Source organism: Pristiophorus japonicus, chromosome 2 (assembly GCF_044704955.1).
Source record: "Pristiophorus japonicus isolate sPriJap1 chromosome 2, sPriJap1.hap1, whole genome shotgun sequence".
In the NCBI taxonomy this organism is placed as follows: domain Eukaryota; kingdom Metazoa; phylum Chordata; class Chondrichthyes; family Pristiophoridae; genus Pristiophorus; species Pristiophorus japonicus.
The window spans coordinates 55,177,938-55,205,578 of NC_091978.1; the positions used below are offsets into that span (position 1 = coordinate 55,177,938).

General features: G+C 44.6%; 1 protein-coding gene across 3 annotated transcripts in view; it reads right to left on the reverse strand.

Moving 5' to 3' along the window:
- Positions 1–21,489, reverse strand: part of smad7 (SMAD family member 7) — a 36,618-nt gene extending 15,129 nt beyond the window's left edge. Inside the window, exons 1-4 of one of the 3 annotated variants that reach the window (XM_070867480.1) lie at positions 21,062–21,489; positions 20,274–20,797; positions 18,965–19,018; positions 11,279–11,353 (exon numbers count right to left, since the gene is read on the reverse strand). In XM_070867480.1, the coding sequence (XP_070723581.1) occupies positions 11,279–11,353; positions 18,965–19,018; positions 20,274–20,769 (625 nt within the window). In that variant the 5' untranslated portion in view covers positions 20,770–20,797; positions 21,062–21,489. Of the gene's footprint in view, positions 1–11,278; positions 11,354–18,964; positions 19,019–20,273 lie in introns of all 3 variants that reach the window. The other 2 variants (XM_070867479.1, XM_070867478.1) reach the window with 2 other exon arrangements.
- Between the last annotated feature and the right edge of the window lie 6,152 nt (positions 21,490–27,641).

The following is a 27,641-nucleotide window of genomic DNA, read 5'->3' on the forward strand; positions in this document are numbered from 1 at the left end:
AACAGCCATATCGGAGGGCTAACTAGCTGAAAAAGCACATCCTGGCAAAGGGAGAAGAGGGTAGAAAAATAAAAATAAATCATATTCAAGCCAACAATATATACAGACAAGTGATAGAGCAACATGCAGACAGATTCAGGGAATATTCCATCTTTTTTTAAAACTGCAGTTTTTATATTACATTATATTACCTATGCTTAAAAAATTGCTACGTGGTGATCAAAAAGATTGTCATCCTGTTTGGACAAAGAAAGGCCTTCTGACAACACCTGTTACTATGCCAACGCCTCCTCCAACTGAATGTTACAGGTAAAGATCTTGCGTTGATAGGAAATGATAACTGATAGGGTTGAAACTAAGCTTATTGAGTGTATTGGGACCAATATATTACAGGAACATTCAAACTTAAGTCAATCCATTTTAATATTATGCAACACACTTCTTGTATGAAAAACATTCATCACTTTAAACTGCTCCCAGTGGCAGTAAACAGACCTGTGACCAAAAGTACTTCATCTAATATTCAAAATATTTTGTTTAGAAACAACCCAGATTTTAAATTACAAATCTAATTATTTGCTGCTTGTTTTATTCAGGTCGTAATAAAGAAGAAGTTAGTTACACACCCATCATCTACTGAACACTCGGTGACAACAATGGCTGCACTGAGGAAGTGTGCTGTTCCTCTCTCCCCTCCTGCCCTGAAATGGGTCACTCCTACAGGGTACAGTTCCTCACCCAAGTGGTCTGTCTCTCTTTATGTATGAGCTCAAACAGTGATTTTTGGCAGTGATTGAAGACGGCATTGCAGGTGAGCCAACCCTGTTCTCACTTAAAAGTTTCTAAATCCTCCATTCCCTAGCTCAAATCCCTAGCACTGAGATCAGGTGTATCGTCCTACTGCCAACATGGTTTAGTCAACTAACTCAGCACAAATCCAGGACCTCTGGTCTGCGCTACAACCTTTACCTGCTATGTCATCAGCGAGCGCAAATAGCTGATAAACGACTAGTGTTTAAGAGGGGTTGATGTAGCAATGATTCATATGCATTCCATTTCTCTCAGAGTAACTGGGAGGCACAGAACTGTTTCTCTGGTTAAACCATCTGCCGTGAAAAAGCATGAACTAAGGATAACCTGAGAGCTAGATGACTCTCTCAGAAGAAAAAATACACGCACACACACACACACACAAGAGGAAACATCTCTATGACAGCGGGCAGGCAGCCAAGCCAGTGCCTGTGGGTCATTCAATCCCGACTCCAGAGCGGTGCCAGTGTCAGCGCAGTGTTACAGTATTCTTTTTCACAGTGGAGCGCAAAGGTCAGTACAAGACGGCACCAGCAGGCATTCCATGTGCTCTCGGTGGAAGGCAACTGTGACGTGCAGCTGATAAGAACCCTCTGGCGCCCTCTTCTCCCACACCCCCGCCACAAATAGTCCTGAATCAAGAGGTCAGCTTCTGCATGTGACCATGGCCTCAACCAAAGGCAAAAAGCCAAGGGGGTCATTCTATCGACTGCTAGAGAGACGGGACTTTTGTTGGCTACTAGTTCAGCACAATGCTGAAATACGTCCTTGTTTGTCTAATGCCTCTCTTGACCTTTCTGCCACTTGGCAAATGGCCTGGGGTCAAGGAAGGTAGAAGGGCACACATGCCCTCTCAGGACCCAAGTTAATAAAAAAAAATTGTTTTGTGAGATTACTACATTTCTTTGGCAAGTTCCAGACAAGTTGGCAGCAATGTCCAGAGCAAACAATAAGATAGCTAACTGTGCCTGCAGTGACTGCTTAAAGGGGAAGTACAGTCCCAATGAATGCCCCATAACACTAAAGGTTGCAAAAGGCTGAAGTATCTGCACTATCTGGTGTCTTTCAATCATCCTTGCTTTATACGGTAGCGCGGCTGGTCACTGTCGAGAAGCGGACACTAGCTTTCTTCCGAGTCGCTCCTGCTCTGCTGCCGCAACATCGCTGGAAGTCGGGGGGGAAGGCGGGTGCAGCTCAGAGGAAATTCTGGCCCAATTTAAGCAGAGTCAAGTTAGGATACTGTGTGGTATCATGAATTCTTCTCTAGTGATCGTGAATTCAGCCAGTATATTCATGATGTTGCTGGGGAGTAACTAAAACAGGGCAAGAATCAGTAACCAAGAGTCATCAGTGAGTATTGGCCTTTGGAACATTTACAGATATCTGGCATCTGTGCTGAGTTAGCTGATTTCAGCCGAGGCAGCGGTTTGTGGTGCGACCATTGGCTTTAGTAGTCTTGTGCTGGGGAGGTGGGAAATCAGCTAGGATCCCCATTCCTGATCGTTGCTGTGGTGACCACTGCTGGAAGTGTGCATTCACATGGAAGTGTGCATTCACATGGATGGGGGGGGGGGGGGGGGAAAGAGGACAAGATCTGGCTCACTTGTGCTGTCCTCTTACACAGCTCAACAGTCCCCTTATATTCATTGTCTAGGCTCCCAGATGAAGAATGACCACTTGCATGAGATACCAGAGGGCTTTTGGCATCCATGAAAGTAAATCCTTCGCACCACCCCCCCCCCCCCCCACCCAAAAAAAGGTCAAGTAAGGAGGACAGAAAATTGTATCTTTACAAAATTGTTAAGGGGATTTCGGCCTCATTTGGGCTCAGGTTTTGATATCCAGCCACCAGTTAACAGCAACATTCTGTGGTTCTTGGAGGGAGGGGAGCGGCGGAGGGAAAGAAAAGAATACGAGGTGTACAAAAAAGCAGTGGGACTTGGCCCATCAAAACCGGGTGGGACCCTAAGTGCATACAGCCAGCCACAGCCAGGAAACGGGAGGAAGAGATGGGTCTTATTTCCTTTTAAAGAAAAGATATCTAGGCCAGGGTAATTCACGGGAGAAAAAAAATTGTGTGAAGAGTTTTACAATTTTTTAAAAAAATGTTGAAACATGAGCCTTTATTGGGGCCCCTTCAAATGTCAGACCCCTACCCTCCTTACCACATCCTGCTGCAGATCCTACAAAAAGAAGAAAAGAAAAAGCCCACACTGCCTGCTCAACAAGGAGCCTGAAGCCAGGAAGGCAATGCGCAAGAAGGAACTGGTACTGGGACGGGGAGGGGGGGTTGAAGGCCAACAGCTACAGACAGACGGTGCCAAGTCCTAGTCTCTGCACTTCACTGACCGGCTACATTTTGTTCTGGTCACGTGGTGTGCGAGAGGCTAGTTGCAAGGCTCCCAGTCTGGCAGACGGCCTAGAGAGCAATAAAGGCTTTTCATGGTTCAGTTAACCCTTCAGTAACTTCCTTCGCACTGCTTTCTTTTGTATTCAGTAAAACACCAATAAAAAAAACCCATGCTTTAGATGGTCGGAAACAACTAAATTCAGGGAAGCACGGCGGCACAATTTTTTTAAATATTTAAAGCTATTTTTCGATGCCTATATTTTGTAGGGGATACTTAAAATTATATTTTTAAGCATTCCTCTAGTGCATCGTTCAGTGCCCCAGAGGCAAGTCTATAAAGGGGGTGAAGGAGACAGCTCAGTCTGCATAGATTTAAAAGTAGAAGACCTTGGGAAAGGGGCCTAACTCAAAAATGAGCACACGGGCATTTGAGAGACTTTTCTCTCCACCCCACAAGTACAGGGCAAATTAACTGTTGCCAAGGTCCGTAACGATTGTGAGAGTTAAACCCTTGATTCACCCCTGTCCCCCTCTTTCACGGAACTAAACAGATTGACGTGATTGTTGGGGCTCGTTCCCGCTACCCGCTTTCACTGATGAGAGAGACTAGAACTAAGAGGGCATGATCTTAGAATAAGGGGCCACCCTTTTTCTAAGGATGACAGAGATGAGGAGGAATTTCTTCTCTCAGAGGGTTGTAAATCTGTGGAATTTGCTGCCTCAGAGCTGTGGAAGCTGGGACATTGAATAAATTTAAGACAGAGATAGACAGTTTCTTGAGCGACAAGGGGATATGGGGTTATGGGGAGCGTGTGGGGAAGTGGAGCTGAGTCCATGATCAGATCAGCCATGATCTTATTAAATGGCGGAGCAGGCTCGAGGGGCCGTATGGCCTACTCCTGTTCCTATTTCTTATGTTCTTATTAATGTACGATTCAACCATCACACCTTCCCTTTCAACCTGTCCACACACAATGAGAGCTGCGGAACATATTGCATGTCTATCCAACCGCTTAGATTAGTTAAACCTAACAGTGGGCCTCCCAGAAATGTATTGGTACATTAGAATTTTTACTGAAATTGCTTTTAAGATATGAAAATATTGTGAAAACAAAGAAAAGCAAATTAAAGGTGATGTGGCTGTATTTCTTGACAGTGATGATTTTGGCTTAAAGGTTTAAAATAAGAGTCTCAAAGGTACCGTGTGTCTTCTGAGCCCATGCTGACTTCTCTACACCCCATCAAACATTCCATACATGATGTGAAAGGGCACAACCAGTGAATTAAAGGTCATCTCTGTGCTTCCAGGAGGAGACATTTCTTTGTCGCGGCCCCAGTGATTAAACTCAAGTGTTCCGTTTTTTTCCTGTAGTTGCCAGAGGAACTCAAGTCAGTCCCTAGCTCCAGCCTCCAGATCTTCCTCTTGTCTTGAACTGAGCCTCATTCATTACTCTAGCCGACTAGCTCTGCATTTGCCAGGAAGAGACAGGAATAGCGAGAGAGCGAGACAGACAGAGAGGTAATGACAGAGAGAAAGAAAGGGAGGGATAAAGAGTGACATAGGGGTAGTAGAGTGTGGAGACTGCAAAATGTAGAGATATGGAGAAAGGCACAGAGTTAAGGACAGGAAAAGATGAAGTGACAGAGGAAGGTACAGAGGGATGGGGATACAGAGGTAACGAGAGAAGGAGAGACAAATAGGTTCAGAAAAAGAAAAAGAGGTACAGAGACAGACAGATTTAAGAGCTAGAGCGATTGCGACAAAGAGGGAGATACAAATAAATACACAGATAGACTAAGAGAGAAAGAAAGCTGGAGTAAAATGATTACAGAGATAGTGAAAGTGAGAAAAGACGAAGAGGGCCAGACACTAACGGATAGATTGAGCCCTGCTATGGGCCCATGGAGGAGGATCCGGAATGGAGCTCAGTGCACGTGATTATCTGGTCATTTGTTTTAACGACCCAAAAACTGGGAGCAACACAAATCAGGTGCAGAGGGCTCGGAGCTCCAGTGTCAACTCCCCAATCCGTGCTCGCCTCGAGCATGGCTCCCGCCACGCACACACCGAGCCTCACTGAATGTATCCTAAAGAGAAATGCAAACACAAGAGTCCAGACTGGCTGGGGGGGGGGGTGAGCAAGCCAGATAAACAGGGACAGAGTGAGCCACACAGACTGGAACAGAAACATGAGTATGCACAGAAACACAGAGGCTGAGACAAAGGAGAGACAGAGCAGGAGACAGAGAAAGAAGAACAATGAACTAGCCAGCAAATTGAATTGGTACCAATTCAACTCGTACATTTCAGGCAGAAGATAATTCGAATGGTTACAAAGTGTAGATTTTTTTAAAAAGCTGAACAAATGCCTATGTTGCCTCGAAAGGTGGGTATTAGTAGCTTCCAAAGATAAATGGAGTTTTGTATCAGACCGAAGTGAAGCATCTGATTGGAATCTCTTGTTCCTCCCTCAGCTCACACTGTACCCCTCACACTGTCATTTACTAGTGTTTAGGGTATGTCCAGGGTAGGGGCAGAGGTGAGTGTAAGCACAGGGGATATCAAATTCAGGCTTGACCAATGGACCCATCACTTGAATTTGATCTCTAATGTAAATAACAGAATGAAAAAAGACACACAAGACATATTCAAGTGACAGGGAGGGAGACAGGCAGACAGATAAGAGATAAATTTGGACGGGAAAGCGAAAGGAGACAGACACAGAAAGAAATCAAATAGAGATGGGCGAGGGAATAAATACTAATAACTCGGTGGGAAAATGCACTGAATGATGTGGTGCAATTAAGTCTCAGTTTTAATTCTTGGTCTGTCCTGAGTTAACTTTTCTCCGGGTGAGTCAGGACACTACAATTGGCCTCGTCATCCTGGGCTAGGAATGAAGGGGTGTGGGGGAGGGAACTGGACAGGGATTGCCACACTACTGGTTGCTATCCACTGACTTCTGCTGGAAATTGTATGTGCACAGGATTGGAATTGGGGGAAGATTGTGTCCAGGGAAGAGACTCCTGCCAACGCTTACTGCCAACGGTTGCACCGGAAGAGCAACCTATCAGGGCAAAGTACAGGAAGGCAGGTGGCAACCATTAAATCATCCCTCTCAGAGCCCTCAGGGAGGAAGGGAGCAAGGTGGGCTGGTGGGAAGAGGGAGGATGGATGGGAGTGAATCAGGTAGCAATCGATCCAACACATCACCCACGCACCCTGCTCTCTCAGCAAAACACAGTAACAGTGCTTTTCAACAAGAGTTCTCTCCAGCGACAAGACACTGTAAAGTTGATTAAAAACATTTTTTTATTTTTAAAAACAAAGTCTTCCTTTGTGGTTTTCAACTATCAAAAAAATCTAGCAACGAGAAGCAAAAAAACTAAGCACAATCCACACCACCCTTGTGGTCCCTGCTGGCACTTTCAAAGAGAAACAGATCCAGCAAGTCTAGTACTCCACAAACAGCAAGCTCGACATTTAGTAAATGCAGAAGGAACAGAGCCAGAAAGACCCTTGAAAAACTGAGCTGCCTTAAATATTCACAGACAAGACATTGATTTAAAAGAAAAATCAAGTCTGGGTGGATGCGTGCAAACTTATAGAGGCCCTGGGTATTTCAGAAACCGAAGGGGGGTTGGGGGGAAATAAAAGGATTAAAAAGCTTTTACATTAATATTCCTCTACTCTTTAAAAAAAACCGATCAATTCCAGTCGACACCCAAACCAGTTCAATGGTTTACCGGTCCCAGTGGGACAGCCATCCTGAATTTCTGACTCTTTGCTGTTTTGTTTCTACACTATCCTGGTCAGCATCAGCTCCTGCCCTGATGCATTTTACTCTCAAATACCATTTCCTGCACCCCTCCCGCCCCCCAGCCTCCCCCCACCCCCCCCCCCCAACACAGCCACCCCCCCACAGTGGGTCTGACAGGCGAGATGTTACTAGTAATAGAAATGTTTCAAAAAGCCCCTTTTTAAAAGCTAGTACTTCCTTTGGCTCTTCTATCAGGGATCTTGTGGAACTCCGTTCCCCTCGCACTCTTTCTCACACCCCTCAAGACCCAGGAGTAAAATACACATTTCAACTCCAGCTTTGTATCTTTCTCCATTTCTAGAAATAAACTCATCTGGACGTTTTAAAGAAAAGGCGATGGTTTTTCTGGTGCAGTGGAGCTCTCGTTAAAACCCTGCGATCAAACAATGGCCCGACTCCTTCTCTTAACCCCTTCTCTGTGGATATTAGACCAAAAGAAAAACAAAACACGAGAGAGAGAGAGAGAGAGAGAGAGGGAGAGAGAGAGGGAGAGAAACACTCAGCGTCCCGGATGCTTCCTTACACAAGTCTCACATCCACTGAATACGCCTTCAGGTCAGAAAGATGCACTCTATAAAGCAGTGACAACCCCTTGCACAGCTCACTGCTGATTTCCAAGCCACCTGATGTGATTTGACAGAGGCGCCTGGTTACTGGAAAGTCCAACGTTTTCTTTTTAAGTTACTTATTTACTCCTTCCTTCCCCGCATTCTTCTCCCTCCGCAGACCCTCCCATCAGGGATGAGTTGGTGGTCAGGCGTTACAAGTGGCCAGAGTGTCTCTGGGCTAGGGAGAGGGGTGAAAGTCAGCCATGTTCCTCTTCTTACCGACGATCCAGTGACTCATGCTGGAAGTGTACGCATGGCGAGCAAAGGATCGGCTTAGCTGTGATGCACCCACAGTCAAACAGCCGGCCAGGACTGACTGCCTGGGGTCACCCATGAGGAGTGGACACTTGCACCCCTGGGACTGCGTCCCCATTGAGGAGTTCCAGCAAGCTTTCAGGGTAGCTCCCCAGCTGAGCCAATGGGAGGGTGGCCTGCTGTGCTGCCTGTGATTGGTTGGGAAACCCATACCTGCTGAGACCACCACTATAACAGCCGGCGAGGAGGCCCGAGATTTAAATGGGACTGAAGAGTCCCGAAGAAGAGGAACGGAAAGGATTATAGGCCTCGGACTCAGCCACGCTCTAGAAAGCTTCCCTTTGCCTCTATCCTGCAATTTATGGAGGCCTTGAATCGCTATCTAGGGATGACTGCCATCCTTTTATGGGGTCGATGACTGCCACCCTTTTATGGGGTCGGTGGTAAGTAGGAAAATACCTCCCCCTTGGCTTGCCTCCCCCACTGGCATTTATATGCAGCAGGGAAGGAAGGGGCAGGTGGTGACCATTTGGTTGGAGGAGGGGATGATGGGGAGGGACTCTTGGTTAGGCAGGTATCTGGAAGTGGGTATTACCGCCTGATTTTCCTCCACAATCCATCACTATCCCACCTGGTCTCAGAGGAGAATCCACCTATCGTGCCTGAGATGCTCTACATGTAAGTAATTTATCAATAATTTTTGGCAGAGCGGGGACATGCATTTTTTTCTGTCGCGATTAAGTTGGAGGCCACTTGCCAGGAGTCTTTCTTCTCTCATTAAACCAGCAAAAGCCTAGCCATGCAGGCAAACATAATTCCGCCTTCTTGTACTACCCATTATTAATCAATAGGCCTAAGTGTGCAGGGTGGGTCACATTACAATGGAACATGTTACGTTGCTGCATAAGGCTCACCATCTTATCATGCTCCCCCCATCTTTGCCAAGTTAATGGTAAAAGTAGACCTATAGACCAAACCCCACATACTCACACACTTTGCCATTTTTTCACTCTGGAGTCAGAAATCAAAGCTGTTTTGAACTGATGTTTCAACTAATTATGCCAGTTTACTCAGCCCCAGTTTACAGATATTAAGGATTCGGATCAGATTAACAAGCTGTGTTGCATTTTTTTTAATATCAGGACTGAATTTGTTCCTGACTAAAGTCATAAGCCACAGAGGGACTGATCTCACGTAAAATGGCAATAAAGTGTCCATTCTGACCCCTGGCTTATGCAGAGAATCCCTTTGCTATTACTAACTCAATTTCAAAGCCCTCGCTGAAACAGCCATACAACACATATCGCACTCATCGCTCTAACTCAGTGTCGCCGCTAGGCTTGTGACTACTGGTGCCGACATGCCTTTTAAAAGACTTGAATGAATGATTTGAATGAACACACTTGAAAGCCATGTCGTCCATTCTTTCTGCGATACTCTTAATTAATCGGCTCAAATTGCTCCCACTGCCCGTAACAGACCTGTAATTATCCGTGCTTCACCGTAATGCCATACAGCCCAAAAATAATCACTCCAGACACAACGCATATACCACAAAGCATTTTCCGCAGTTCAAATGAACAGAGCATAAAAAATTTCGCCATGCCCGCCGTTACGCTTAAGCGAATTCTAACCAAACAGAATTGAGACAGCTCCCCTGTATCAGGACTGCGCTGTGCTGGTTAACAGCGGTAAGTGGGGCTGATTGTTACTTTGAGTTCCAACAACTTCCTACAATGTAGCACCACAGTCTAAAATTAACTTGTTGGATCCTGACCAGAATGTTAGTCACTGAAATATCAACTCATACATTTTATTTGAAAGAGTGAGAGCTAAGAGTACCGCTGGCTCAGGAGGAGACTCTGCCTTTGCGTCCTCGTTCGCTTCTTATTGTCAAACAGTTCACTCGGTATCACGGTCTTTTAAAATTTCCCACAGACCTGCTCTCCAGCAATTAGCTGGCTCCAAACACACTTGTGTGGGACCCGACTAAGACTTGCAAACAAGACACACAACTGGCCAAGTATGTTGATGTATTAACACAATGTGCTATGGAAAAATAGGATGGCGGCTAGTTCCCTCTCCCCCCCGCCCCCCCAGCTTCTCCACCCGCATCATAACTCGCCACATGATGGATTAAGAACATTGGAATGTGGAAATAAGCAAGACATTTTAACCAAGGACAGCAATGCCCCATTAAAATCCATGGGATTTAGTCTCATTGACGTATGTTATTACACACATCTGATGTAAAGCCAGCTCCAAGTTTAACAGACATCCATCACGAAATGCTCTTCTACCAAAAAGCCTGCAGAATGGCAAACCTTAGATCCAGCTTCACCTCTTGGGAGTCCATACACAACAGCAGCCTACAACTGGGCGGGGCCAGGAAACTTCAGCAGAGAACAAAACCTCACCACAAGTTTGCAATGCTCGCTGGTTTGCAATTTAAAATCGGCTGCTTCAGTAACTGTGTAGTTACAGCTCAAAAATACAACCGTGTTGTAAAATGAAAACCATCAAAATTGCCCTATTTTGGCAGTGCAGGTTGGTTTAAGGAGTCTGCCATTTTGTCTGTTAAAGCCATTGACTTCCTGTTTTTATTCCGTCCAGTATCACAGAACGCCACAGCACTGGGATGAAGAGCACCAATTAGCTTCAAGAGCATGCAAACTCTCACATCCTACCACCATACCGGGCTACCAAACTGTGAATCCCTTCAGAACGTGCAAGGACAATGTAACATATGCAAAACAGAGCTTTCTGAAACACTATTAGAGGCAGCAATAGAACATTATATCCCAGCATTATTTATCTCAACTACCTAGGATATAAAGTATACGTATCTAGAATATACATTGTACACCTAGAAAACCACAGTACATTGTACACTGAGAATATCGCAATATGCTGTACACTTAGAATACCCAACTAGACTGGACACTTTGAATACCACAATATAATGCTCCCTAGGATACCACAATATAGTATGCATGTGGGATACTACATAGCATTGTAAATCTCGAATACCACCCAGAATACCAAGCCATATTCTGGTACTGATCCATGAAATAAAAGACATCACCCTCACTGTCCTTTCCTCTCAATGTGAGTAGTGGGGGAGATTTTTGTCTTCACTGCCTAGGCAGTGATCTGGCGGGGCGGATGGCCACCCATTAAGGGACCCGTCTGATTTTCATCCCATTGATTTCAATGGAAGAAGAGCAAGCAGGTAATCTGTTCCACCAGATTACAACCCAGGCACTGAAGACAAAAAAGCCACCCAGTGATCTCAAACCTCCCCCCACCCCCTCCCCACACATAATCCTTCACTAAATAATGTTTCTTTTTTAAATCGTGAACATCCCGTTTTAACACTCAAGAGGGATCACAGTATCATTAACTGGCTGAGAATGCTACATAGTGTCTCTTACCTGAAAGCCCCCCAGGGGCCATATAATGAGTTCCCCCAGTTTCAGTAGAGGGAGGCACAGAGTCTGGTGAATCTGCTGTAAGCAAAAAGGAAAAACACACATTAAAATAATTCATAACATTTTTTTTCTGGCATCGTTTGAATCATTCAACCTGAACGTCACATATAATTACATGCCCTCTGTAGCTAAAAAGCCTACTGATGCTCACTGACTAGACTCATGTATAAAGAACAGTCACTTCAACAAGATACCAGAGGGCCACCAGTGTATTATGAACTGTGTTCCCAGCAAGTCACTATCGTGAGAAGAAAGACATACCCACAACTTATCGCACTTCTCTCTTCAAATATCTAATTCTCATCATCTCTTTTACAGCCCAATTACTTCCAGTTCCACTTTCAAGCTGGCTGCTAGAAGATATGATGGCATCGCCCCAGGGTGACACATATAACCTCTGACCTTCTCTGGGGGGGGGGGGGGGTCTGACTGTCACTCAATTGTCCCATCCTTCTGACTCATAGCCTACTTTAAGAGCTCACCAGGTAGGCAGTCAGAGAAAGGGAATACGCCTCTTCAGAAAGGCAGGGGGGGGGTGGTGGTCAACATATTGAAAGGGTGCTCCCTCCTTCATTTCCCTCAAAGCTTATCCTGACAATTACCCAAGCCTGTTCTGCAGGATGCTCCAATCTACAGAAAGAGATGCAGCCGGCACACACTTGCAGAAGTATGGTAGGAAAGTTGTATTGGGGAAACTGCATCAATGAGAGGGAAACACGGGCTTACAATGTCAGGGTTACAATGCCAGTTATTGATGAAAATGCAGCGTAAATGCCTGGTGAAATGATACAGAAATCCATCCAGCCCTCAAAGCATTAACTTTCATTTCCCTTTTCCTGCAGCCCATTTTTGACTGAGCTGATGAAAGCCATCTCCTAAAAAGCTTCAGCCATGTTTTCATGCCACAGTTCCACATTAAGAGCTGGACAGTGAGGGAGTGATGTGGGCCCATTTTCTTTGGCTCCTCTCCAAGCTATCTCCATTTCCCTGCCAGCCGCACTGAAATACCTCAAATACTCGGCGACGCACTAAAACCCAGAGCTGTGTAAAGCCCAACCCCTGATAAGACTGGGCACAATAACAGTGTGTCTCCAAATATCTCTCCTTTCCCTCTTTTCTTGTGAAGGGATGTTTGTTGCTTTAGAGTATATCATGTAAATTGTGTGGTAAACCTATTCAGGCTTCAGCTGAAAGCTAGTCAACAGATCTGCACAAAAACTACCTTTAACCCACATCAGCCTCCTGCTGCACCGGCTCCGAATTCTACCCAGCTCATATCACAAGAAACTTACAGAGTTAACTGATAGATAACAACCAGGGGTATCTCATAACCAACATGGGGCCATTACTATATTCTATGTCAAGAGTAAACTTGGAAGAAGGGCCTGTTTTTTTTTAAATCATTAGCTGAGTTCAGGCAAGCTCTGCTCCTGGAGCAGCCTAGGCCGAAGAACTCCCACTGTCAGTGTTGCTCATAGGAGAATTTCTCAGAACCTTTTCTTCCCTGAATTGGCCTCGGGTTTAAAAAAAAATCTGTTTTGTGCTTCTCCCAGGAGCTTACATGGCTGCTGCAGGTTGGGTGGGGGGGAGGGAGGGAAAATGCTCAATTGCAACATGCCTGTATGGGATGGGCTCACTAGACCTGCTGGTCTTTCCCTGTCTGCCGTTTTTGTATGTATCTGAGGCAGCGAAGGTGCACTCCAACAGCTGTATTATCTGCCACATCATTTCATTATAACTTTGTTGATTTTAGTAATGTCGGTTTAGTTTCTCTCTGCTTCCCCGGCAACCGCCCCCACCCCGCTCGCCGCAGCCACCACCATCCCCAAAGGCAAGGTCTCAAGCTGGGGTGCAGTTCCACATGTACCAGAGACCCTTTGGGTTGTCATCAAATTATGTGAGTGTCGCCATGGTGTGGGAGGGGTAGAAATTGTAGCTGATGCCCGATTCTGTTGTCACCCAGTATGTTGCACATGTGCACTTCCCAGCAGGGATTACCAGGACAGTAGCAGGACCCCCTCCCTGACCCAGGGGCATTGACATCAGTTGGGAGCACCCTTTCTGATGTCACCCCGCTTGTGCAATTAGCAAAGACTTAAGTGTTGGATCTTACTGGTTTGTTTGACTCAATTCCACTCTGGGCAGTGCCTCTATTTTACCTTCCCAGCATTTACAATTTTTCAAAAATAAAAAATTGGTTTCAAGGCATAAAATAATAAATGTCTAAGTGCCTAATTGTGTACTACAATGGGGCTCTCCTTGGGATTCCTGCTCAGCCACATTGTTTTGTATGACTGCTGAGCAGAAGTGGAGCGATTGTTTGATAAAAAGTCTTTTTTTGCCAGTGTCTTTTTGGAATAATTCTATCCCTGATTACAGCACAAAGGGGACCAATTGTGAAATTCTGTCTCAACAGCATTACTTAAAAAAGACACATTATTATTAACAAGAAGCTACACAGAAATCGATATAAATTCTTGTTTGTTTTCACTCCAAACCAGAAGGAAAGCCTTTTTCTGCTGCTTCCAAATGCCAGATTGTGGCTTTCTGTTTACATACATAATGTTAACCTTTATGTCAACACTTTGCAGGAAGTTGTTCCACTCAACTAATGGGACACATCAGGTGCAGACATCGCTGCGCGTCTAATTTACTCGAGGGCCCAAACTGTTTAGTTAAGCTTCTTCTCTGCTCAAGCTGCTGCTAGGGGCAGCCCCAGCCCCACACAATGCCCCCAGAGCCGAATCTGTGATGGGTGCAGCCCAACACATTTGGCTGACCGTTAAAACTTTTCATTTGTTAATATAGTTATAGTTTGTTACCAACTGCCAAACTTCCCAATGGTTTTTCCCTCTGGATAGAAATCTGACTAGTTGTGAGCAGACACTTCACAGGACTGTACTTGTGGAGGGTAGAGGTATAGCACTCATCAATCAGAAATCACACATGCTTGATTTTCAGATATTCCTTTGATTCATGCACATACGGGCACCACAGCTGTACCAGTCAGCCCGCTCCCTACTCAAGAAAAATCTACATACCTAACTTATAGTCTATAAAAATAAAATACCAGTTCAATTCAAGAAACTACAGGGCCAAGTTTATGAATAATGATTTAGACGAAAGAATTGAATGTAATATTTCCAAGTTTGCAGATGACACTAAGCTGGGTGGCAGTGTGAGCTGTGAGGAGGCTGCAGGGGGACTTGAACAGGTTAGGTGAGTGGACAAATGCATGGCAGATGCAGTATAATGTAGATAAATGTGAGGTTATCCACTTTGGTGGCAAAAACAGAGAGACAGACTATTATCTGAATGGTGACAGATTAGGAAAAGGGGAGGTGCAGCGAGACCTGGGTGTCATGGTATATCAGTCATTGAAAGTGGCATGCAGGTACAGTAAGCAGTGAAGGCAAATGGCATGTTGGCCTTCATAGCGAGAGGATTCGAGTATAGAAGCAGGGAGGTCTTACTGAAGTTGTACAGGACCTTGGTGAGGCCACACCTTGAATATTGTGTACAGTTTTGGTCTCCTAATCTGAGGAAGGACATTTTACTATTGAGGGAGTGCAGCAAAGGTTCACCAGGCTGATTTCCCGGAATGGCAGGACTGACATATGAAGAAAGACTAAATCGACTAGGCTTATATTCACTGGAATTTAGAAGAATGAGAGGGGATCTCATAGAAACATATAAAATTCTGACGGGATTGGACAGGTTAGATGCAGGAAGAATGTTCCCGATGTTGGGGAAGTCCAGAACCAGGGGTCACAGTCTAAGGATAAGGGGTAAGCCATTTAGGACCGAGATGAGGAGAAACTTCTTCACTCAGAGAATTGTGAGCCTGTGGAATTCACTACCACAGAAAGTTGTTGAGGCCAATTCGTTAAGATATGTTCAAAAGGAAGTTAGATGTGGCCCTTACGGCTAAATGGATCAAGGGGTAGGGGGAGAAAGCAGGAATGGGGTACTGAAGTTGCATGATCAGCCATGATCATATTGAATGGTGGTGCAGTATCAAAGGGCCGAATGGCCTACTCCTGCACCAATTTTCTATGTTTCTATGGAACAGGAGTAGGCTATTCAGCCCCCTGATCCTATTCAATTAGATCATGGCTGATCAGTATCTTAACTCCATCTACCCGCCTTGGATCCGTAACCTTTCACACCCTTACCCAACAAAAATAATGCATGCTGCCAGCACAGGGGCGTACCCATTGGTAATCTTATGCCCATCTTGTTGGCAAATCGTGGGCACACTTGCCGCAATTTTCCATCCTTATGGCGGGAGAGTTATGGGAAATGTGCCACCCAGTGTCCTGTTATGTGCTGCTGGTGGGTGACCAGTAACATGCAATTCAGAAAAAACATGTCTCATTGCGGGACATCAATTTGGTCCACAAAGCTGCCCCAATGGCCTGGTGGGTAATAGCACTGCTCGGTCCGGTACTGGGAAGTTCAGCTTTGATTCCAGGTCCGTGTTGAGTTAAACGATCTCAGACGGGGTGGTAATGGCGATGCTAAGAATTGGTCTAGCCGACTTGGGTTTAGGGAGAGGCAAAACAAAAATCAATCAAGATTCCTGCTCCATATCCCTGCTGGAAATGCTGTGTCTGGATATTGGGTGTGAGGTTCATATTAGACTCAGCTGCAATGCCACCTACAGTTGAATAGCCTACCAACACTCACTGTCTAGGCTGACACATGAAGTGGGCAAATCATCAAAGTACTACAAGTGCCCGTGGAGCTGTAGAGGAGGATGATAATACTTTAAAATCATACTGGATCACGAATAAAAACAAGTATTCATTGTCAGAGATAATCGTTATTTTTTCCCTCCTCGAAACATGCCTCTAGTTTACAGTCCAGCATGGAAATCACACACAGATATCCATTTAGAACTGTTACTTCTCGACAAGTCACAGGGCGAGTTACTAGACATATGGATGGTGTGCAATCTGTAAACAATCCCTCAATGTATATGCAGATCTTCATCTCGCTTAAGAAAATAAAAATGAATGGGTAAATGTTACAATTTGCAGAGCTACATGTGTGAGGAACTTGGACATGGAGGTCGGTGCGTCCGATTTGTAGCTGGCCTGATTTTTTGATTCGTGACCATGGTTCTCTACACAGTGGCTTATCTTGGGCCATGCTGTCAGAAGAAGCCAGGCTCTTCCCCACCGAGAGGGAGGGCGTCAACTGAACCTCACAAGTCGCTACCTTCAGATGAGATGGGGGAGAAAATTGGACAGGAAAGAAAGGTTGGTTGGGCAAGTTAAAAGCGAGTGGTCAGCTCCCAAGGAATTGTACACCAGATCAGGGCCTACAGAAGATGGGTATTTAATGGACAAAAGTGTGCTCTATCGGCCTGTGGCTGCACAATTGCATTTCATTGGAAAAGTAATTACATTTTAAATACGATATATAAATACCTGCATTTATATAGCACACTTCACGACCAAATCACTTTACAACCAATGAAGTACTTTTTTTGAAGTGCAATCAAACAGCAGTGAGATAATGACCAGGTAATCTTGTTTTAGTGATGTTGGTTGAGGGATAATGAAAACTCCCCTGCTCTTCTTTGGAATAGTGCCGTGGGTTAACGTCCCATCTGAAAGACAGCATGTCTGACAGTGTAGCACCCCCTCAGTACTACACTGGAGTGTCAGTCTGGATTTTGTGCTCAAGTCTCTGGGACTTGAACCCACAACCTTCTGACTCAGAGGTGAGAGTGCTACCCACTGAACCACAGCTGACTACTTAAAAATAATTTTTGTGTGTAAAATAATTATTGACCCATTTCCACAGATACGTCGCAGTTCACCTCACCCAAAGCAAGAGTAATGCCAGCTTTCCTGCCTCTTTCCTTTAATGAAGACTACTGTCTGTCATCAGGAGGCTTACTTCAGACAACCACATAATTTCCATGTCAGACTCAGACAATCAGCAGGCGTTGCTCTGCTCTACTCTGTGCTGTTTGACAGCACAACTCATGTAAAAACATCACTGCACCAATAAATCAGACCTCTGATGCCAACCACTCGTGTAGAGGAATTTTACTGACAGTGCAGTTCCTCTCAACATGGCAGCCTGTATGCTCAATGGTTATGGTTTTCACATCAAGGTAGTGACAAGATTGGGGTGGCGTGGGGCTGGGGGAGAAGTGTACAATTCCACACACACGCGCGGAGAGACAGGCAAATACTACGCATGAGTCCTACAGCCTCGCCCCGAAGAGTTATTTTAGTATGCCTCCTCAAGAGTGGCATTGACAGGTTGCACCCAGAGAACAGTGCCCAACACTGGCAGATCATAAAGGCATATGAGATAAAAGCATCTGATTTGTATCAGTAAAAGTTCACGAGGCTCCTCTACACACAACCTGGACATTTTCCGGGAGTGTCTGAGCTTCGGTATATTTAGAAATGTTGGTGCTAAAGACTAATTCACATCTGATTATCTCATTTTAGCCACAGGTGATTCCCAGCTGGAACACACAGTAGCTGCACCCCAGTGGCACAACACAAGTCCCTTGCAAACACAACTACTTTTAACTGCAGAATGTTTTTTTTTGAACTGCCAACAATTAAATGCATTGCCCAGTGTGTGGTACTGAGCCATACAGAAGGAGGTTTTAAGTCTTGATCCCCTAACTGTTTTGAGTTAGCTTCCGCTGCAGCGAGACAATGCAATAGGCCTCAGCAATCCAGGGCCGGGGAGGGGGAAAAATCAGCCAAGGTTTCCACTTCTAATCACTATCCCAATGACTTCTGCTGGAAAATGAGGGCATTGGGTGGATGAGGACCAGGTTGATCTGTTATAGCCTCTCAACCCCTCCCACTCCCCATTCTCAAATGGCCTGCTAAAAATCAATGTCTAAACTCACACAAAAATTAGGAGGCCCTGCAGTGTAGCTGTGGGATCAAACCCAAGAATAGATCAAAGTCCTCAGGACAGGGGAAGAAAACTGGCGACCACAGTCTCAAAATGTTGGTGTATGATTATTTTTCATGTGAATAGGAGATGGTCGTAATTTTTTCACTGGCTCCACTGAGTCTTTAATAAAACTTCACAGGTCAAAATTTCCATATGTTTATATATACAGGTATTTCATACAAATATGTGTGAAAACCGTGTATGGTGTGTCTTGTCTTGAGCTGTATACAGTGCATTTATTAATTTTCTTTTACAGTATGAATGTTAATGGTTTCTACCCTTGGAACTATACAGTAATTCAGAAACAGCCAGTTTGAATGGCTCAAGTTTCCCCAACAGATCATCTGATTACACCGACAATCCCCTGGAGAACACATTTTCTATCTGTGCCCCAAATCAATTCTGAATCATTCTCCTCCCTGGTGGAAGCTTCTATTAACATCTACCCCCTCCCCTCCCCAGTTTTCTCAGGATTGGACTCATTGGGAATGCCTTCAAAATGTAACTAAGTCACATATTTTAATTTTTAGAACTGAAACAAAAATCGCTACAACTTTTTCCTACATATACACATAGTTAAATGTTACTTTTAAGTGATTGTGGGGTTATGGGAAAATCGTTTTTATTGAAAACACAATAGAAAAAAAATTACATTCCAATCATAAATAACGCGAACACAAGACTTACCAGGTTGTTTGAGTGAGTCCATTGGAAATCTGGAATAGGGAGGCGGGGGTGACTCTGGAAACATAAAAATAAAAGAGGAAAAAAAGGCAAAGCCATGAGAAAAGAGATAGAAACTTATGATAACACTGGCAGGAGAGCCGGCATTCTTTCGTAAACTGTTTGTCTTAGCTCTGGGGGCTGGAGGCAGAACAGCAAAGGCGGCGATCGCCTTGATAGTTAACAGTCACATAAACAAAAGAGTCAGCCTGGCGCCAGCCTTACTGATATGCAACTTGTGTGTCTAATCGCCCCTCCTTGGCTCACGTAAACCATTTCTGCTCTGGAAATTACTACTGAATCAGACGGGCTGAGAATCTGACCGCGCCATCTAACTGCAAAATCACCCATTTACCGCGGCGACAAGTCTGCGAGACAACTTTTTTTGTGTGTTTAGAAAAACTTTTATCTGCTTGATTGATACATTTGACAGGCTTTATAGGCTGTTTTAAAATAACTTTCCTCCTCCTTCCTTCTAAAAGGAATGTGAATTTAAACATTAACTTTTGATGTTCAGACAATTCCAAGATACATTTTAATCAAATCAAAATCTGCAGTTGGCCTCCTGATCCTTGATCTAATCCCAGCATATTTGCAACATTTACCAGTTTCAATTCAGATCGCAATCTGGAATGAAAAAACAAATCTAACTTTATAGAGATTTAAGAAATGCTTTGAAATCGCGACATACTTACATCTTTAAAAAAAACTGTTGCCCAGTAATGTCTGGTTTTATGGGCAGTTTTAAATCAGCCCAAAGGCGATCCATTTTTTTAAAAACTCGGTTACTGAACTATTTATGGGATAAAATTCTCAGTTTTAAACCGGATCGCCTAGGATTAATACTAATCCGGGATCAAACTGGATTGTTGTTGTGAATACACCCAAAAAACCTTTTTAAAATAGCGATTTTTTTTCATGAAATTACACCATAACCTTACAGAAATAAAATAAATTGTACATAAGATTCACAGAGTTAATTCTGCTCTTAAAAGGACACGTTTCAGGGCGTAAAAGAATGACAGTGGGTTAAAGTTTATCAAGAACTTTGGTCTCTCTCGATCTTTATAAAGTTACCATTATTGTAACGCCTGAGTGCTGACTCCCTTAAGAAAGTCAATGTATCCCCTGTTCCAGAGTGGATGGCCCAGGTGATCGCAACACTCAAGAAGGGAGGGAAGGTCACAAAAACAAAAGATACATTTGAACCTACCTGATTTAAAAAATAATTTTAAGCATTAAATAAATTGAGAATGAAGCAAAGCGATCTTACCGAGTTCACAGAGCCTGCTAAGGTGGTGTGGGTTGCAACAGACGGAATCCGGGTTGTTGGTCCCGTACGATTCACAGCAATAGAGTCTTTTGAGCTCCGAAGAGTTCCTCAGGTCGGGCCAACGGAAGACTTTGCAGATCAGTACCGGTAGGGAGTAAGTTTGTTTGCTGAGTTTGGGCTCGATCATCTTGGGCAGGAGGAGGCAGCCGGTGCGGGCTCCCCCTTTGCTCTCCACCGCTTGCAACAACAATTCTAGCTGTTTCTCCTTCAGCTTTTTCAACAGCGAGTGGGTGAGGGTTTTCAGTTCAGGGTCCGAGGTGGTGGATTTCGACCCTTTACCCCCGCAACATCCACCGCCGCCGCCGCTGCTGCCGCCGCCTCCGCCTCCTCCTCCTCGGCTTGCATCGCCCTCGTTATCCGTCTGTCCGTCTGCCTCTCCCAACGCACGGCTTCGCCAAAGTCGCCGGACCAGACCCGATCGTTTCGTCCTGAACATGCGAGACGAAGATCCGCCAGAGAGAAATCTGCTAAAATCCAGCCAGGTACAGCAAAAACATATCCGCAAAACATGAATCCAGCCTGTTCTCGATGGCAACAACACAGTAACAGCTGCACAAATTTGTACCATACGCCACCCCCTTATTAAAAAAAGAGGGGGGGGTAAAAAAAAAAGAAAAGATCCGGAAAAATTGGTTTAAACAATATTGCAATTAAATATATATATATATATAACTAGGGGGATGGGTCAGAGCGGTTCCCCAAAGATACAATCATGCATTGTAACCCACCGATATAAAGTAGGAAAAATGTAGCCAAGAATATGTATCCATTAAAATGTAACCCAAGCGATCGTTTCTTGTTCCTTCCTTGGCTTTTGGGTAGATTAATCCAAACCCTTGATCCGGTGGGCAAGTCTGTTCTAATGATTGTGAAGATCGCTTTCTTCCTTGGTTTTTCCTTCTTCCTTTCCGCGTTTACAGATATACATGCAGTGTCTTTTTCTCTAATCTGCTGCTGTCTGCTCTCTTTCTTTCTCTTTGGCTTGACTTGTACGTGTGTCTGCTTTGTCTGTCTGTTTCCCACTCTCCGTTTACTAACTTAATCTCTCTCTCTCTTTTGTAGAAAAAAATACACGATTTATAAAGAAGAAAAGGATCAAGAAAGTTGTCGCCGTTTGCAGCTCCTCTGCTTGTGGATTTCCTGAGTGCTCGGGACTCCTGACTGAAACTGACACAAGGCTTGAAATTTACAAGCCCTTGGTTTGGCTGCGCATTGGCGCGGTCGATCACGTGTGCGTCTAGACACTTTGTCGCGGCCCCCGGTTTAAAGTGATTGTTACGCAAACAAGCGATCACATTACTAACAGACCCTTTTACTTATAAACCGTTCCCCCTTCCAACACACATATACACCATTACAACAAACTACAGTGAAGATTAAACCACGATTAATAATATAAACAATTCATACACACTATAATTTTTTTTTGGGTTGCGGGGGGGGGGGGGGGGGGTGGCGAGCAAAAGGAAAAATCAGTCGGGAAATTTGGGAACTGAAACTTGCTCCAGACTCTTGTATAAAAATTTCTGACATATTTTGCCTTCACTGGAATCCAGCGTACTGTACGGAAACAGGTAACGGCGCCGAGATGTTAAAGTAGACTGACTTTTGGAGGTTATTGCACGCTACTACGCTACACGTAGCGATAGAGAGAGAGGTGGGACAGGTGTGGATCGAATTTTGAAGGTTGGTTTAAACGTTTGAAACTATTGGTTTCTGTGTGATAGATAGATCGATCAACGATAACTTGCACCTTTATAGTGCCTTTAAGGCTTCAAATGATGCCTCACATCTGCCAGTTTAAACCTTGTTGGAATATGGTCCAAAGTATTTTAATCAAGTGGACATTCTTCACGTATAAGCCGACAACAATTTGCATTTATGTTGCGCCTTGAATGTAGGAAAACGTCCCAATGGGCCGGAGAGGATGGCTTCAGGTCCCCCGGAGTTTAGTTGGAGGAAATTACTGCTCATTCAAAACTGGATGCCACGCAAGCAGTCTGACAACACAGGTGCAGTGCAGGGTTTGAGAGGTGGTGGAGAGGTAGAGCTGGGTATCATCAGCATAGATGGGAAGCTGCCCCCTGCGGATGGTGTCATGGTGCAGCGAATAGATGAGGAACAGGAGGGGGCCAAGGATCGATCCTTGGAGAACTCATCCTTCCAGGGCAAGATGAGAAGCTACTGTTGAAAATGCCCTGACTGCGATCAGATAGGTAAGAGTGGATAACACATTTTTTAAAATTCATTCATGGGATCTGGGCGTCGCTGGCAAGGCCAGCATTTATTCACCATGCCTAATTGCCCTTGAAAAGGTGATAGTGGGCCACCACAGTCCGTGAGGTAAAGGTACTCACACAGTGTTGTTTGGGAGGGAGTTCCAGGATTTTGACCCAGCGACGATGAAGGAATGGCAATATGCTTCCACGTCAAGATGGTATGTAACTTGGAGAGGAAATTGCAGGTGATGCTATTCCCATGCGCCTGCTGCCCTTGTTCTTCTAGGTGGTACAGATCGCGGGTTTGGAGTTGCTATCGAAGAATCCTTGGCAAGTTGCTGCAGTGCATCTTGTAGATGGTACACACTGCAGCCATGGTGTGCTGGAGGTGGAGGGAGAGGCTATCTAAAGTGGTGGATAGGGTGCCAATAGGGTAGATAGATGGCAGTGGCCAATCAAGCAGGCTGTTTTGTCCTGGATGGTGTCAAGCATCTTGAGTGTTGTTGGAGCTGCATTCATCCAGGCAAGTGGAGAGTATTCCATCACACTCCTGACTTGTGCCTTGTAGATGGTGAAAAGGCTTTGGGGAGTCAGGAGGTGAGTCACTCACCACAGAATACCCAGCCTCTGACTTGCTCTTGGTGCCACAGTATTTATGTGGCTGGTCCAGTTAAGTTTCTGGTTAATGGTGATCGCCAGCATATTGATGTTGGGGATTCGGTGATGGTAATTGCGATGAATGTCAGGGGAGGTGACAAGACGTTCTCTTGTTGGAGATAGTCATTGCCTGGCACTTGTGTGGCGCGAATGTTACTTGCCACTTCTCAGCCCAAGCCTGAATGTTGTCCAGGTCTTGTTGCATGCGGGCATGGACTGCTCCACTATCTGAGGAGTTGCAAATGGAACTGAACATTGTGCAGTCATCAGCAAACATCTCCACTTCTGACCTTATGATGGAAGGAAGATCATTGATAAAGCAGCTGAAGATGGTTAGGCCTAGGACACTGCCCTGAGGAACTCCTGCAGCGATATCCTGGGGCTGAGTTGATTGGCCTCCAACAACCACAACCATCTTCCTTTGTGCTAGGTATGACTCCAGTCAGTGAAGAGTTTTCCCCGATTCCCATTGACTTCAGTTTTACTAGGGCTCCTTGATGCCACCCTAGGCCTTGATGTCAAGGGCAGTCACTCTCACCTCACCTCTGGAATTAAGCTCTTTTGTCCTCATAGCAACTGGAATTACACATACAATTTGAAAAACAGATTCAAATTAAGCAGTTCCCTGAAGAAGTTTGGATCACAAATACATTTAATCCCTCTACTTGTTGCCTTCTTTGACTGAGCAGAACTGAGATCAGGAACATAGAGTGGAGGCAAATGCATGTCCAGACACTTGTGGTGCCTCTCCAACACTTTTCTTCACATTGAGCTGCAATTGACCTGAGTATATCTGGCCTGGTGAGTAAGAAAATAATTCAACCAGTTCCATACTCTGATTGCCACTTGGTTGACACGACATAGGGTGTCTGGTGTCTGTAGAACTGTACTCCAGCAAGGACTCAATGACTTCAGTAGGGAAGAGGAAGTGAGATGAGAAAATTACTGAGTAAAAGAAAAAGAAGAACTCATAAAATGATGAACTAAAATAGGCTCAATTGCCTCTCTGTATTATTCATTGTGTAAACAGCATAGTAAAACTGCTCAGTAAGCAGTTGCTTTGTGGAATAATTCAACCTATGCACTTATTTTCAAAGGAATCAATTTTTTAGCTTCCCTGAAGGACCAGTTGGCAAATGGACTGCCCAATGTGGTGAGCTGAGAAAAGATAGTGAACGTTAGCAGATTGTTTTGCTGTGGGGAGGGGGGGATCAAAGATGAGACTGATTCTGTTCTCACCTGGGGTCCCACGTATTTTCATCAGGGGTCACGGAATAGTGACCAAGAGTAAGAACCTTGGCCAATCTTTGCGCAGTCCAGTTAAAAGACTGGTGGTCAATTGTAGTGCTAGCATTACTAAGGTCAGCTATCTCAGCCCAGAAATTGAACCTGGAACATTCCTCAACAACTTGCATTTATATACCGCTATTAATGTAGGAAAACATTCCAAGATGCTTCACAAAAGCACAATCAGACAAAAATGGATGCTGAGCCAAAGAAGGAGATATTAGGAGAGGTGACCAGAAGCTTGGTCAAAGAGGTAAGTTGTAACAAAGGTCCTAAATGACAACAGCGACTTGCATTTCCAAAGTGCCTATAACAGAGTAAAATATCCCAGGCACTTCACAGGAGCATTTTTAAACAAAATTTGACTCCAAGCCACATAATGGAATACTGTGTGCAGTTTTAGTTTCCATATTTACGAAAGGATATACTTGCTTTGGAGGCAGTTCAGAGAAGGTTCACTAGGTTGAATCCGGAGATGAAGGGGTTGACTTATGAGGAAAGGTTGAGTAGGTTGGGCCTCTACTCATTGGAGTTCAGAAGAATGAGAGGTGATCTTATCGAAACGTATAAGATTATGAGGGGGCTTGACAAGTTGGATGCAGAGAGGATGTTTCCACTGATCGGGGAGACTAGAACTAGAGGGCATGATCTTAGAATAAGGGGCCGCCCATTTAAAACAGAGTGAGGAGAAATGTCTTCTCTCAGAGGGTTGTAAATCTATGGAATTCGCTGCCTCAGAGAGCTGTGGAAGCTGGGATTGAATAAATTTAAGACAGAAACGATAAGTGGATAAGGGATTATGGAGAGCGGGCAGGGAAGTGGAGCTGGGTCCATGATCAGATCAGCCATGATCTTATTGAATGGCGGAGCAGGCTCCTATGGCCTACTCCTGTTCCTATTTCTTATGTTCTTATAAGGAGATATTGGTACCCCCATCCATGACTTTAAACATTCACTCCCTCCACACCATGGTTGCTGTGTGTGCTATCTACAAGATGCACTTCAGCAACTCGCCAAGGTTTCTTTGACAGCAACCATCCCGGATGGAAGAAAGCGCCAACGTCCTCTTATGGATAAGCCCTTAGACCACGATATTGAGGTAGAGTTCCAAGGTATGGTTGAGGTGCTGAATGGTTACTTTGCACTTGTTTTACTAATGAAGATGATGCTGAGTTGCCTGAGTTGGTAGAATTGATGCTAAAATCCATTGAAGTTAATGCAGGTTAAATACAAAACTAAAAAAAAGAAATACAATACATACCTTATACAAGGCTTTGGTATGGCCACATCTAGAATACTGTGGTCAGTTTTGGTCCTCGCACATGCTGAGAGATATTGAGTGTTATTTGTCACTTGTCTGGTTCCATTCTTCCCATCTAAGCGTAGCCAGAGAATCACCTGTAATGGCTTCTTTTCCCGCCCCTGTATCGTTATCTCTGGTGTCCCCCAAGGATCTATCCCTGGTCCCCTCCTATTTTCCATCTACATGTTGCCCCTTGGCAACATCATCCAAAAACACAGCGTCAGTTATCACATGTACGCTGATGACACCCAGCTCTACCTCACTACCACTTCTCTCGACTCCTCCAAGGTCTCTAAATTGTCAGACTGCTTGCCCAAAATCCAGTTCTGGATGAGCAGAAATTTTCTCCAATTGAATATTGAGAAGACCGAAGCCATTGTTTTCGGTCCCTGCCACAAACTCCGTTCCCTAGATACTGACTCCATCCCTTTCCCCAAATTCTGTCTGAGGCTGAACCAGACTGTTCGCAACCTTGGTGTCATATTTGACCTGAAATGAGCTTTCGAAGTCATATTGGCAGCATAACTAAGACCGCCTATTTCCACCTTCATAACATCGCCCGCCTCCGCCCTTGCCTCAGCTCATCCGCTGCTGAAGCCCTCATCCATGCCTTTGTTACCTCTAGACTTGACTATTCCAGCCCACTCCTGGCTGGTCTCCCACTTTCTCCCATACGTAAACTAGAGGTGATCGAAAACTCGGCTGCCCGTGTCCTAACTCGCACAAAGTCTCACTCATCCATCACCATTGTGCTCGCTGACCTACATTGGCCTCCAGTTAAGCAACACCTTGATTTCAAAATTCTCAACCTTATTTTCAAATCCCTCATGGCCTCGTCCCTCCCTACCTCAGTAATCTCCCTCAGCTCCACAACCCACCCAAGATGTCTGCGCTCCTCTAATTCTGCCCTCTTGAACATCCCTGATTATAATCACTCAACCATTGGTGGCCGTGCCTTCTGTTGCCTAGGGCCCAAGCTCTGGAAACCCCTGCCTAAACCCCTTCACCTTTTTATCTCTTGTTCCTCCTTCAAGACGCTCCTTAAAACATGCCTCTTTTGACCAAGCTTTTGGTCACCTGCGCTAATTTCTACTTATGTGGCTCAGTGTCAAATTGTTTTATCTCATAATACTCCTGTGAAGTGCCTTGGGATGTTTCACTACATTAAAGGCGCTATATACATACAAGTTGTTGTTGTTGCAATCACTTGGAGCTTGCTTGAATGCATTTGGAGTTGGAGAGGAATTTCCCAGGTTTTTTTTTCTAAATTGACAAGGTTTTTTTTCTTGTACCTGTGCCTCTCCCAGGAATTTGCAGGACTGGAAGAGTGAGGTTATAGTGAATGCAGACTGCATCATGTCTGGATGGGACAAGGTGGATAGATCAGTTGCTCTTTTCATTCGTTGCCATATGCTCAGTTGTCATTTGTTTTCATATGTTTGAAATGCACAGCACAGGGTAGAGCTTTACTCAACATATGGACAAACCATGGTACATCTGAGAGTACTTGATGCTGACATTGACTAGGAAAATTGGAAAATATTCCAGTTTCTCAGCACTGATATTCTTTAACTTAATGAGAACAAAAACGCGCCACTATAAATTGTACAGTTAACATGCATAGGAAAACAGTGTAGCAGCAAGATAAAATGAGATACAACATAACTGCTTCAGTCAATGGAATTACCCAGTTAGTCTGATAGAAAAGGGAATTCCAGAAGTTGATTATATCAAAGACCATTTGTCACATCAGGAATTTACTTCGGTTATAATTTCAATAATACTGAGCAAGTGTCAGTGCTATCGTCTACGTTGCTTGTATAGGCCAATTATGCAATGTTA